Genomic DNA, 13194 nt, shown 5'->3' on the forward strand with positions numbered 1-13194 from the left:
GATGAGGGAATCTGGAGCTCAGAGCAGTTCATGAGGCATTTATGCAGTAGTGGGCACCTCGCTCAGGGTCTCACATAAATGAAGATAACGGGCATTACTTTAGTTCATGACAGCAGTGAGGCCAGTGCCTCCCTGCTCTTACAGAAGAGGAGCCTGAGCCTTAGAAAAGTGCACAACTGCACCCACGGCCTGGCAGCTAATGAGCAGGAGTGCTGCTAGCTCTGGACACAGGATCTTCATCTGAGAGTCTCTACAGGGCTTCACTGCCACAGTGGGTGCTGCCCGTTCAGGGGGACCCCAGGCCTTGGTGTCACAGCTGGCATCAAGCCTGGCCACAGTAAATGTTCAGAAGTGTGGAAGCCCTCGGGCAGAGGTTTCGGGGGGAGCCCGGCACCGTGGTGCACAGCCAGCCCAGCTCGGGCCAGCCAGAGCCATGACCAAACCCCCCGAGCTGGGAAGATGAAGGCAGTGAAGGCCCGCTGAAGTGCTGCTGGCCGGGGGTCACGCACCTGCAACTGCTTTATCGTCTCCCCGCCTTTGCCGATGACCAGACCCACTTTTGACGCAGGGATGGGAATCTCCTGGACCGTGCTATTGCCGTCAACGTCATTGTGAAAGCCGGGTCCGTTCCGACAGCGGTCCACGATCTGCCCCAGGAGCCGTTTGGCTTGTCTTTGGGAGGGAGAAGAACAACAAGAGAACTAGTGGGTAAGGGAATGCTCTGGGCGCCCGGGAAGGGACAAACAGCACCGGGGAAACACAAGAAGGGGTCAAGGCTGCCCTCCAGCCAGCTCCAGCTGTTGCCCCCACTACCTGGGAGGTCTCTGCCATCCGCCACGCTACCGGGCTGGAAGTTGAAAGCAACACACACCACAAGAGCAACGTCCCACCACAGCCCCTCCACGTCTGCCCTTGCCCTTGTGTCTCGTGTGCATGCCACACACACGCCTGTCTCCTATGCAAACGTCAGCAGCCTCGGTGGCAGAGCCTACCTTTGATCCCCCTGCGTCTCTCTGCGCCCCAGTCCAGCACAACCCTCCTCACAGAGCACACGCTCAACGGACGGTGGTTAAATAAGGGCAGAAGAGAAAGCAAGGAGAAAGACGGGATGGAAGAAAGAAAGCAAGGGTTAGTAGTCGTCATCTGAACCCTCAAACTCCGAATTTCTTCTCCATAACCAACCAGACTGCTTGGGTGACTTTTCAGCTAGGGCTAAGAGTCACTAGCTCAGTTTCAAGGGTGGGGAAGAAAAGGAGGCAGGGCCCCAGTTCAACTGCAGGGCCATGTACACCCACTTGGTGCTTTTCGGATGGTCAAAAGCCTGCATTCCCCTGGAATGGTATGCTGATGTACCTGGAGACAGCGGGGGCGATGGCGGGGGAGGGGAGGGAAACTGTAATGGTGAAGCAGTGCAGCCCAGCCTACTGAGGCCTCCGTCCGGCCAATTTCCTTTTCTGCACCAGAATCTCCCCTGGCTGTTACCTGCAGTGTGTGTTCTTTGAATCACCAGGTACGCTCTATTTTGTGGTTCCTTTAATAGCTACTGAACAGGCTGGCTGTACTGCGCACTGAAGCAAACAAAGAAAAAGGTTTTCTATTCAAGTTATAACCCTGCTGCCTCGACTGCTTGGGCAGAACAGGAAGCAGGAATGTTTAGAAGAGGAGGAAGAAGGTGAACGGCAGGAAATGGATGTTGCCTGTTGCAGTCCTGAGCCTTTGTGTAGAGTCAGCCGTGTGCATCTTCTCAGTTACAGCAGCTTTTTAATATTTTGCCTGTGTACTAGATTAACCTGCGCTGGAAGAAAAATGCCTTGACTCCAGCGAAAGCATCCTGCTTGCCCTCTAATGCACACCTGCCAGTGGTGTTTATTCTGGTTCACTGCTTGCAATGTTACAGCAGAACAAGAGAATTTAAACTCATCTAGACTCCCTGAGAAAGGGAAACAATAAAACAGCCCTACCTACTGAGCCAGACATAATCTCAGCACCACTGTCCCCAGACGCGACGCTGCTCGGGAGATGGGAAGAGGAGACGGAGCAGACTCGGGGTGAGCACCTCCTTCTTCCCAGGAGGTTCTGGGACTTAGGAGGCCCGCATCTGGTACAGGTCTCTGGGCATGTGTGTGTGAGAGCAAGGCCTGTCCCAAGGCTGCTCTCAGGGCCCCAAGAGGCAAAACACCCTCTGGTTGGTCCACAGGGCCCTCTGAGCGGGGCAACGGCCACCAAGAGTAGACTCACTGGGTTCACAGACATCAGAAGGGCGATGGGACCAGCCCCAGGCAAGAGACCTGATGCCAGGATTCTCAACGCTTCCCAAAGTGAGAGAGGCTTAACTGATCCAAACCTGCTCAGGTAAAGGAGGTTATTAACAAGGAAGAAGTGAGTTAATGAGAGCATTCAGGCAGGGTGAACGGACACTCTGGAGGACCTGCTTTAGGAAGCAGGTGTTATGGCAGCTGTGAGAAGTTCTGTAGGGTTTGGAAAAACACAGGTGATGCCTTCTGTGTTTAAGGTAACAGAACAACTACCCTGGCATGGCAACCTCCCAGATCCTCCTCTAAGGAAGCATCTGCGTTTCGTGGCCAGACTGCGGCAAAGATCGACAGTATTCAGTAACAATTCTGCCCTTCCATTTCTCCCCGGCTGGGGAAGGAGGAAGAAGAGTGAAAAGGAGAAAGTAAATAAAATAAACTTACTCAATACTTTCTGGGGTTCCGGTAAGTACACAGGGCCTCTCTGGAATCCCAGAACTCTCTACAAGAAGAATCAAGAAGACGAGGTGTGTTGGTGGGCATCAGGCAACCGTGCGCCTTCGCCTCTGTGTATAGACTGTCTCTCTCGGGCTGGTTTCTACACCAGCCCCACAGAAGCCCCAGCTCCCAGAAAAACAGTCTGCTCCCGCTTGCAGAAAGAATATGAAGCTGGGAGCTCCAGCCTGGATTCTCCAAATAAAAACAAGTCCTGCAGGGGGCAGTGGGAAGGATGCAGCCGTGGGCTCTGCGTTGGTCCTAATTACCAGCCTCAGCTGCATACCTGACCCACGAGTGTGCTAGTAAGTGCCAGAGTCACTTAACCCACTGCTCCTCAGTTTGTCCACCTGCAGTGAAGTTTAAAGGGTACCTGCCGGCAGCTCTGAGGCACACTAGTGTGGAGTTTAATGGTATGCACATCAGAGTTATTACCAGTAACCGCACAAATATGCCAAGGGAACAGTGACATCCATGTGGAATTGGTTCTGGGCCATTTGACGAGAGGGAAAAAAACCTTACTTTCCAACACCACACAGGACCCTTTTTCTGTTCCTAGAAAAAAAAACTGCCTCGGGAGAGAGGTTCAAGGGGGAGGGGACATATGTATACCTATGGCTGATTCATGGTGATGTATGGCAGAAACCAATACAACACTGTAAAGCACTTATCCTCCAATTAAAAATAAACAAACAACAACAACAAAAACCTGCCTCTGAAAATTCATGTTCAAAAAAATGAAAGACAAATGGCCAACAGCAGCAACTGCCTTCGAGACACTATAGAAGTATCTTTTAAAATGACAAACATTTCTGTCGTCAAATGTCCTCTAAATCCTGTCCTCTGCTGTGGAAAGCGGTCGAACTCAGTTGATGAAATTATAAATGACAGTAACAACTCTTCTTCCTCAGTGTGTGTCTCTCCATCTCACGTGGTCAAAATGACCCCACTGGGGAAGGTCCTGAGCTGTGTTTCACACATGCTCACGGAGCCAGAGCCTCCAGCCGGCCCCTTCCCATGAAGGGCAGGGACCACCAACTCCAGGGGGGTGGTGAGCAGACCCCAGCAGTGAGCCCAGAGCCACAGCAGCACTCCTCCAGGCCCCACTCTGCCTGACATCACATTCTGGTGCAGAAAACAGAGGTCCGGGACCAGCAGGTGTTCGGGAGGGACCACACTGGGCCCAGAGCTGCAGAGGGTCTGTCTCCCCAGAGGCCAGACGGGCAGCTTCGCCAGGACCTGCTTCTGCTCTGGTTTTTCTGGTTCTCACCTGGGAGGCCAGCTCCACTGCAGGGAAAACAGCCAGCGCATGTACTTACCAAGCCCCTACAGACTCCTAAGCAACAGGCAGAGGTACTACGTCTGAAAAACTTTGTAATAAAGACTGGTTTCTACCACACTGAGATCTATGAAAAATCAGCCCTTACCTGAGGCAATCTGAATTTTGCAACCAGATTCTGCTTGAATCCGTGAGATCTGCTCACCTCCCCGGCCGATAACTGAAACAGATGAAACAGGGTCAGGATATGCCCCTTACTCCACATTTAACCATGCGCAGATGACTTCATTAACGCAACAAACATTTATACTTGGCTCACGGCACAACAAACCAGCGAGCCACAGAACTTGTGCGTGAAACACAGCAGACAAGAAAGGTACCCCAGCTGAAGTCGGCGGGGAGCCCATGGCCCAACATTCCCGCAGGGAGTCCCGCTTTGGGGCAGCGCTTTGGGGCTCTGAAGAACGCAGTGTGCAGAGCATTCTGCTACAGGTGACAGACACGCTAAGGGGGTTGCAATGAACACGAGGGACAGGAATCAGGGAAAAAGCATATAACGTGGATACTTACTAAATCCAACCATTTTATCAGGCACTTTGAATTCTTCTGTTATTACTGCCCTAAAAACAACAAAGAACATTTTGGAAAAATACACAGAATAAAGAATTCTGCCATCATTTTCAGCTCCTCAAACTTCCCATGTTGGCAATCGTGTCAAGTAAATCATGCCAACATGGCCAACAAGTCTACAACCATCTGCAAAGGTAGCCCCCCTGAAGACCCCTTTGATCAGTCACTTCTTGCAAAGACCCAAGCCTCCCTTTCCCTATGTCAAAGCAAGAAACCTCTTTCATGGAACCATCAGCTCCACTAAGCACTGACTTCTTCCTAAAGTTACCCTCAGCAGTGCTGAACAGCTGAAGGTCCTCTGAGGCGTGGGGCGTGCTTAGCCTTCGATTCTGGTCTCTCAGATGGAGAGAGACAGCTACTTGTCAACAGTCCTTGTTTCCCATCTTTTTACTGCTTTCTGGCCACCCTCTAATTTATCTGCCTCGTGGGATGAGACGTCCCAAATGAACCAGCGTCCCGCTGAGGCCTAATTGGTGCTGACCAGTACAGAATGATTACCTTGCTTATTCCGCAAGGGACTTCTGTTAAATGCTACCCCATCCATTATGGGCCTTTTTTAAAAAAAATACAACTGCTGCATTGGTTCTTTCAAACAACTCTTCAAATTTTGCCATATAGTGTGTTGTAGACAATATCCAATTTGCCCAACACCCCAGAAAGCAATTAAATCTAAACATTTACGTTAGGAAGAAAACTAAATGCAAGTAGTTTAAAAGAAAAAAAAAAAAAAAGCAAGCACTTTCAAACCTCCCTTACACAGCTGGATCTTTACACATCACGTAAAGGGCTGGATCAAGCGCATGTTCTCAGGGAAAGCGCAGCACTTAGCAGAGCCGCGGCCGCCGCGGGCTTCCCGTGCTTTCATCCTCATGCTGTACATGCACGAGGGTTCTCTACGTCTCTGGGGACACGTGAATCCCTGGCTTCCTCAGCAGTTAGACTGTAAATGCTAACGCCAGGCCTTGGCCGGCCTGAACGGTCCACTGGACGAGAGACCCAGGGCCCTGCTGGGACGTCCCCTGGTGGTGGTGAAAGGTAACCGGGCTCCTGGGCGCGGAGCCGCCAGGCTGCTACCTGCGCTTGCAGCACAGAGCTGTCTACTCTCAGGAGACAGTCCTTGGGGAATTTCCTAGAAGGCGTTCAGCACCAGCCCCACTCAGAAACTCAGGCAGCTCCTTGGCTCGCAGAACAATTTTAGCAGACTCTCTCTGAGGGAAAAATGTAGTTAAGATGAGCTTCCCTGGGCTCCCGGGAAGACAAGGCCCTATTATAAACCCAAGGCTGAAACTGCTCTAAGGCACAAAGCACGAACGTTTTGCAAAGTAAAATCCTGACGAACTACGGCTTTATAGGAAAGTTACATGTGATGCTAACACAACCTCAGTTAAATGACTGTATTTCAATTCATTTAAAAAAAAACAACACCAAACAACAAGCAAATAAAGAAACAACAAAAAAGTCACCAGGATAGTGCCCGGTGACGTCTAGAAGCTCCCAAACAGGCAGAGAATACAAGCGGCTATAACTTTATCACCAGGGCTGAAGGTTAGGGATAACACGTTACAGTAATGAGCACGCCGCATGCAATCTCACGCCTCAGGGAAGGGAACCCCCCCCCCCCCCCGCCTCGTGGGTTTCCTGTATATTTTGCTCTTTTAGAAGGGTAGCACTGTGACCACAAATATCCTGTCTTACAGACTGGCCTTTTTAAAGCCCAGAGGTCTCTGTATCTCTCTAAATCCTCAATGTTGATGGGAGAGTGGTGGGGAGAAACTGAGGAAGGGAAATCAAGGGGCACCCATCCAAGGTTCTGGGGTGAGGCTTCTAACTAGGCGGTGGGGGGGGAGGGCACCCAGGCTTCCACATCCTGGGCCCCGACTCCTGGAGCAACCTAGGCTCCATCTTGGGAAAGCCCAGTCAAGTCACACTTCTTTAGCATGGCTTTTCTCAAGCAAAGAGGTGAATGATTCACAGAACATGGGGAAAACCATCAAATCAGGAGGACAATTTTCACATTCTCTACTTTTAAATTCAACATATGTGGACAGAAAGAGCAGCTTCAACATCCCAGAAGTCTTTTAAGTTCAGTTTTACAACAATGGTTGATTTTTAATACCAAGTATCAGTTTATCCCTTCAGCTTACACCATATTGGAAAGGGCTACAAAAAAAGTTGAGTCTTAAAAAGAAATCTAGCCCATGGTTTTTCACACTCTCAACCTCTGACTTTCTTACACTCTAGTACAGATGGTGGATCAATAAACAATTAGAAATGATCAATAAATAATAAAACATAACCCACTGCTTACCTTTGATGTACCAAGGCCCCTAACTGGTTACCTACTGTGGCAAAGAGAAAGAAAAAAGAAAAATCAAAGCATTAGCACGGATAAACTAACTTCATCCTTACACGACTTCTTACCATTTCAGAGAGGGGGAAAAAAAGAAAGGCAGAAAGAAAGCAAACAGTAATTTAGGCTCAGTGGCTGAAATGAATGCGTTACATGATATGAAACAGGAGGGGATGTCGTGATCAACAGTCTCTAACCCAGTGTCCAGCTGAACGCAGGATAAGAAATTGATCTGTGTGTCCACATGCTGAGCAGCCTGGGAGAAAATCCTGCTCGCTAAATCCCTCTCACTTCCTACCTCCCTCCCGCTTGGGATCCAAACTCAATGTAAAGATGGCCAGGGTCCCTTCTTTCCCTTTTTAAAACAAATGAGAAGATTTAACCTCCTCGTTCAGAAGCATTGTTAAGGACTGCTCCGTGGCAGCTGCAGTCTCTAAGAACGTGCACATATGTTCCTGCTGGCTACACCACGGGGCATCCCCCCCACTCTGCCTACCCTCCCAGGAGCATAAGCATCTCAAGGAGAGGAATGAGGAGCTGGCCTCCTCCCTTCTTGGGCCTCTTCGCTGAGCCACCCTCACAGTCTGGACGCCACGGACGCTAGGAGTGAGCAACTGTCTTTCAAGCCCATTTCACAGAGACGACAGTGCCCAACAGGCTCTAATTATGAAAACCAAGTCTGCAGCACACTCCCGCGACGCCACTTCTGCTATGCTTTGTGTTCATTTCTCCTCTTTCAGCTACTGATGAGCGTCTCCACCAGCCATCAGCAAAAACTGAATCTGCAGTATTTCTCTTTGGAAAATGCAGCCCAGGAAACAGTCAGCAGACAATGAAAAAGTATACATCCCAACTGCATCACAAGGAACTGAATGAATCTTACAAAATGCTAACAAGAGCATTCAAAAATATGTCTCCAGGCAAAGTTATAAGAAGGACAGATACACGCTAAGTGGGGAAGAATCAATTACATCAGCCTCAGAACAAAGAGGGACATGTCCGACATCTGAAATCTAGGGTTCCAACAGCTCTTCTTTCTGCTTGAACTTAACCCTGTCATTCTTGGACTGCAGAGGAGATGGTCGTAAAACAACCAAGGAAAATAAACCAGATTATGATGTTTTAAAAGGAGAAGAGAAAGCCTGGAGAAACACACAGCAAAAAAGTACACAAAGCTACTGAGTCAATACCATATTTCTCCTTGATCAATGGCACGATAATGGTCTACAGCCAAAACACCGACCTTATATACTCTTACCCTGCTTATCTCAGAGATAACAGCACTGCTCTTTATCGACTCTTAAACATTTTCGTTCTGGGCTTCCAGTCTGAGCATGACAAATACCCTCACTCCGCACAGGCTGTGTCCACGATTCCCATTCCGTGTGAGAAGCGGACAGGCACCAGCCCGAGAGGAGACTCCTCGCCGCCCCCTCAGGCCCTGGACGCTGTGAGAGAGGATCGCCCACAGCAGAGGCAGCAGGCGAGAGGACAACACGCGGGAGGAGAAGGTCCACGACAGAGAGCCGCTGAGTCTGGTCACCCCTTCCTATTTAAGGGTCACGCTCAGCATCCCTGCTCACGGTCAGAACTCTTTCCCTTGGGGTCAAGAAACCAGCGAGGACAAAGAAACTGAAATGTCTTGACGTGATACAAACACCGAAGAGCGGGGACTAGTCCCTGCTTGGGGCAACGTGGCCGGACCTTGGCTCAGGGTCTGCCTTGCTACCTGGTGGCCGATCTGCCGATACTTCAGCTAGAAAAGCGGCAGCACGGAAGGGTGGCACTGCCAGAGGACTTCATGAGATTCACGAGAATGTTCGGAGGGCTCCTGGCCAAAAGCCATTTGAAATTTTGTTCTCATCAAAAAAAGGGAAATTCTTTTTGTCAGCAAAGTATGTGTCACGGGGGTCACACACACCGTATCATTTCTGACAGCCAACTGCTCCGGCGACAAGTGGTGGTGAGGTGCTTAGAGAGACGGAAAATAAAGGGCGCACACTGTCACCCCACGAACAGACGGGCTGCTGGGAGCCCCCCACTGAAGAGTGAAATCAAATTCAAATCCACACCCAACCCTTTAAGTTGCTGGACTCTTCAGCACAGATCGTCTCTCTCCTCCACGCAAATGCCAGCGCTCGAGGAGGAAAAAGTGAGATTTAAAGTTTCACTTCCTTCTGAAACAGTCCCATTTGGTACCTAAAAATGAAAACCAGCAGTTAGGTAAGGGACATGGCAAACAAACGGGGGGCTTCTCTCCGTCTTCAGGATGAACAGGGTCAGACGACGGAGGCATATGGGGACGTCGAGCAAGCTCGATTTAACAATTATAGTCATTTTACTGTAAAAAAAGGAAAAATGCTGAATAAAATCAATCCTACTTCCTCTTAATGGCACCTGCTGGCCAACCATGGTTCACCTGGCCTCCAGACTTCCTGGCGCGTGTGTGCGGCACACACTCAGGTGCGGCTCTCACTTATCCCTGCACGCTCTGCAATGGGAGGCCATCTGGGCAACGGAAAGATGAGCTTCCCAGAGAAAACATCCATGAGGAAAAACAACACGAGAACGCCTTTCTGGAGAGTCATCTGCTGCTGATTTCAATCATGATCTTTGAAAAAAATAAGGCACTGGACACATTTTTTCACCTTAGAGAGGAGGAAAAACAGTCTCCATTCACCCCCCCACCCCTGACCCGCTCCAAAATAATGCTAACAAAATATCACTGGGGAATATACCCAGCTTTATAGTACACACAATCTTAATGGTTAGCCCCCGACGCCCAGCCTCAAAACAGCCCAAGGGGCCAAGCGCCCGGCATCGCTTGTAACACCGAAAACACGCACACAGAGCAGCGGACGCGGCCGGGTGAGAGGGCAGGTCCGGGAGGACGTGCCCACAGTGCTCCAGTGACCGGCACGATAAACCGACCAACCAACCAAACCTTCCTCTTTAGCCTCAGAACACAAGCCTGCGCCCGCGCTTGGATTCCCGACTCCGCGACTCTGACCAGCGCCTTTCTGAGCCCGGTTAAGGTTGGCCACAGCAGCAGTTAGCTGCGGCCACTCCTGCAGTTTCCAAAGCAGCTTTGAAAAGCTCTTCTCCCAAGGACAACACAAAGGCTGCCTGTGTTCTAATGCAGCAGCTCATGCCCTAGGGCCCACAACACACTGACAGGCTAAATTCAGCTGAGAGTCCCTGGGCAAGTAACCTGTTACTAATTTAGCAAATTATTATTTTTTAAAAGTGAGCGTAAATCCAAGTTTATCCCAGTAATGTCCCTCTCAGGTGCAGCTGAATGTGCCCCGTGACGGGAAAGGCCCACCACCAGTCTGCAACGGTGCTTCTCTAGGTGCCTCACCGGCACAAACTCATCCAGTCCTGCAAGTGCCCTGGGAGGCAGAGGCTGTTACCACCAGTCTCATCTGACTGATGGAGGTGCCTCAGCAAAGGGCACAGGGGCGTGAATGCCTGTGCCCAGGTGACCCCTGCACCATCTTTCGGGTGTTGGGCGCCACGCTGGGTCTTGGGCATAAAATGGTGAGCAAGGTCATATTTGCCTTCAAGCAATTTAGAGTTCCACCCTCCCTGGTGGTTCAGCAGGTAAGAATCTGCCTGCTAATCTGGGGGACATGGGTTTGATCCCTGATCCAGGAAGATTTCATATCCCTTGGGGCAACTAAGCCCGTGTGCCAGGACTACTGAGCCCGAGCTCTAGGGCCCGCGAGCCACAAGAAACGCCACCACCGTGGGACGCCTGGGCACGGCCACTGGAGTAGCCCCTGCTCTCTGCAACCAGAGACAGCCCGAGCACGGCAACAAAGATCCACACAGCCATAAACAAACCAGCCTCGAGTCTAGTGCGGAAAGCAGAAGGCTCCACGATGAGCAGCAGCTACCCTAGCCTCCAGGGGTGCAGAGGTGTTAGGGGTGCACCTGCGCCCCTCCCCAGTGCCAGCGCCCACCAGCGGTCTCTGGAGGAAAATTATGAGGAAAAATAAAGTGTGCGATGCTTATTTTCAGCACTATGGCTTATTTTCATTTCATCCAGTAGTAATGAAACCAGTTTAGGGGGCCACAACCAACTTTATTAAAAAATGAAACAGAAAACAGAAGGGACTACATACGGATACGTATTTGGGATACGTATTTAATACACTTTTTTACTAACACAGTTACACGCGTGTTCAGTAAGTGCGCAGTGACTAGTCTGATGGAAACATGGAGCCCACGTCCCTTGCACTGGCAGGTGGGCTCTTCGCCACTGGACCCACAGACTCAGCCCTTTTGAGGTGTTTGAGGACTTTGCCTCTCCTGGTGACGAGCCACCACAAACTAAGGAAGGGTGCTATTAGAAAGGGTGTGGAAAGGGAGGCCCCACGTGGAATCCCCAGCAGACACGATTCTCAGAGATCCGTCCGCCTAAGGGGAGAGGGTGCACAGAGGTGCAAGAGCTGGAGGAGGATCCGTGAGCTCGTCCACCCCAGGCAAACGTCACGCACCCTGGCCTGAAGACTACTACTTGACAACACCCCTGATTTCTTCCCCTGCGACCCTTAGGAACCGAGTTTTAGTCTCCGCTCTTCATACCCGCAGCATCCACTATGACCCCCCCACGCGGGGAAAAGAGCAGCAGCTCCGAGGTACATGTTCCTGTCCATGCAAAGTAGATGCTCCCCACTGAGGAACAGGGGCAGGGGTCCAGACACCCTGGCCAGGCAGCTGCAAGAACCAGCCCTCACTACTCCCAAGCACAGGCACCTCTCTGCCCTCTTCTCTCTCTGAAAAGCCTGGGACCTTAAACAATCTTTCCTCCGCACTGTTTTTTCCTCCTTCTCCTTGCCTTACGCCACAAGTGCTGAAACGAAACTTGGAAAGGACTACACACACACACACCCCTTCCAATCTTCCTGTAAATGATTCATTTGGCAGCGCACCTAAGAACTCTCCTTCCTTCACTTCATTTCTGTCCACACGAGGAACAGAAGTGGTGGTCAATGTAAGATGGTCTTACCAAAGCACCAGAGGTGAACCTTTGGTAAAAAGGCAGGCATATTTTCAAAATCACTAGCGTGACAGCCCCCAGCCCTGCCCCACACAATGGCAGGAACGGCTCTTTACTTACCCCAGGTTCTAACTCTGGTGCCACTCTTCAGAGAATAGACAGGGACAGTGTGTGGTCTGTTTGATTCAACTAAAAAGCTCACGGGGACATGAGGACCTAAATCTCTCCCAGGGTAAAAACCTGGATAAGATGCTCCGTTGCCCCTGGAAACATGGAGGAGACAGTGGCAAGAGTGCCCCGTCCATCTGTCAACAGCTCCACAGAAATGCCAGAAATCACCTGCTTTCTCTGGCAGTCAAGAGTTGGGTAGGGGAACCTGAGACAGGGAGGTTTAAGGAAACTAGGGAGGGGGATCCTCACACCCCTTCCTAACTGAGGATTAAGCAAGTGTTGGAGTTAATTATTTGACAAGGCTGGCCGGAGGAGGGCCGGCTTCCCATTCTTGTAAACAACCAGTTCGGGGACACAGTCCTGCTCACTTGTTTAGGTGTGGTCTAAGTGCTTTCGAATGCCAATGGCAGAGCTCAGTGAGTGGGTCAGAGACCCTATGGCCTACAAGCCTGAGAAACAGTTTGCCAACTTCTGATGCAGATTAAACGGAAATCTGCACTTCTAAATCACTTAGCTAGCTCTGTTCTCTTAAATCTGGAGCTTACTCTTCAAAAACTTCCTACAGGCTCATCACAGGAAGCGCAGAGGGAGAACGTGGACGTGGAGCGCTCACTCGCTGCAGGAGCGAGGCAGGGGAATCAACGCTCACTCGCTGCAGGAGCGAGGCAGGGGAATCAACGCTCACTCGCTGCAGGAGCGAGGCAGGGGAATCAAGGAAACATCTCTCTGACCATGGCATGCAGAATCCGGAAGGAGCAGGAGGCGACAGTCTCTGCCTCCCGAAGAATGCACGCGGGATGAGCCCCAGGAAGATGGGCGAACTGCTGTCAAAGCTGAGGGCCGTCTCGGACCCCTTCCTGAGGCAGGCGTGTGAGAACGGCAGGTGGGGGGGACCAGGAGAGCTGGGGGAACCAAAGAGGAGAGGCGGCGTGGGAGCAGGGCACTGGACAGTCACAGGTGAGGAGGAAGACAGGGCCCCAGGAGGAAGCCACGGCCAGTCCTAGACTGAGGA

At 51.0% G+C, this 13194-nt stretch overlaps 1 protein-coding gene across 9 annotated transcripts in view; it reads right to left on the bottom strand.

The window, feature by feature from the left end:
- The window catches only part of FUBP3 (far upstream element binding protein 3), a 47748-nt gene that overhangs the window by 19611 nt on the left and 14943 nt on the right, over positions 1 to 13194 (bottom strand). For 7 of the 9 annotated variants that reach the window (XM_027966277.3, XM_027966276.3, XM_042245520.2 and 4 more), the window contains 5 exons: positions 6965 to 6998; positions 4597 to 4646; positions 4175 to 4246; positions 2697 to 2754; positions 510 to 672 (listed from right to left, as the gene is read on the bottom strand). In XM_027966277.3, coding sequence (XP_027822078.1) covers positions 510 to 672; positions 2697 to 2754; positions 4175 to 4246; positions 4597 to 4646; positions 6965 to 6998 — 377 coding nt within the window. The remainder of the gene's footprint in view (positions 1 to 509; positions 673 to 2696; positions 2755 to 4174; positions 4247 to 4596; positions 4647 to 6964; positions 6999 to 13194) is intronic. The other 2 variants (XM_027966275.3, XM_060413765.1) reach the window with 1 other exon arrangement.

The sequence above is a fragment of the Ovis aries genome, chromosome 3 (assembly GCF_016772045.2).
Source record: "Ovis aries strain OAR_USU_Benz2616 breed Rambouillet chromosome 3, ARS-UI_Ramb_v3.0, whole genome shotgun sequence".
Classification (NCBI taxonomy): Eukaryota; Metazoa; Chordata; class Mammalia; order Artiodactyla; family Bovidae; genus Ovis; species Ovis aries.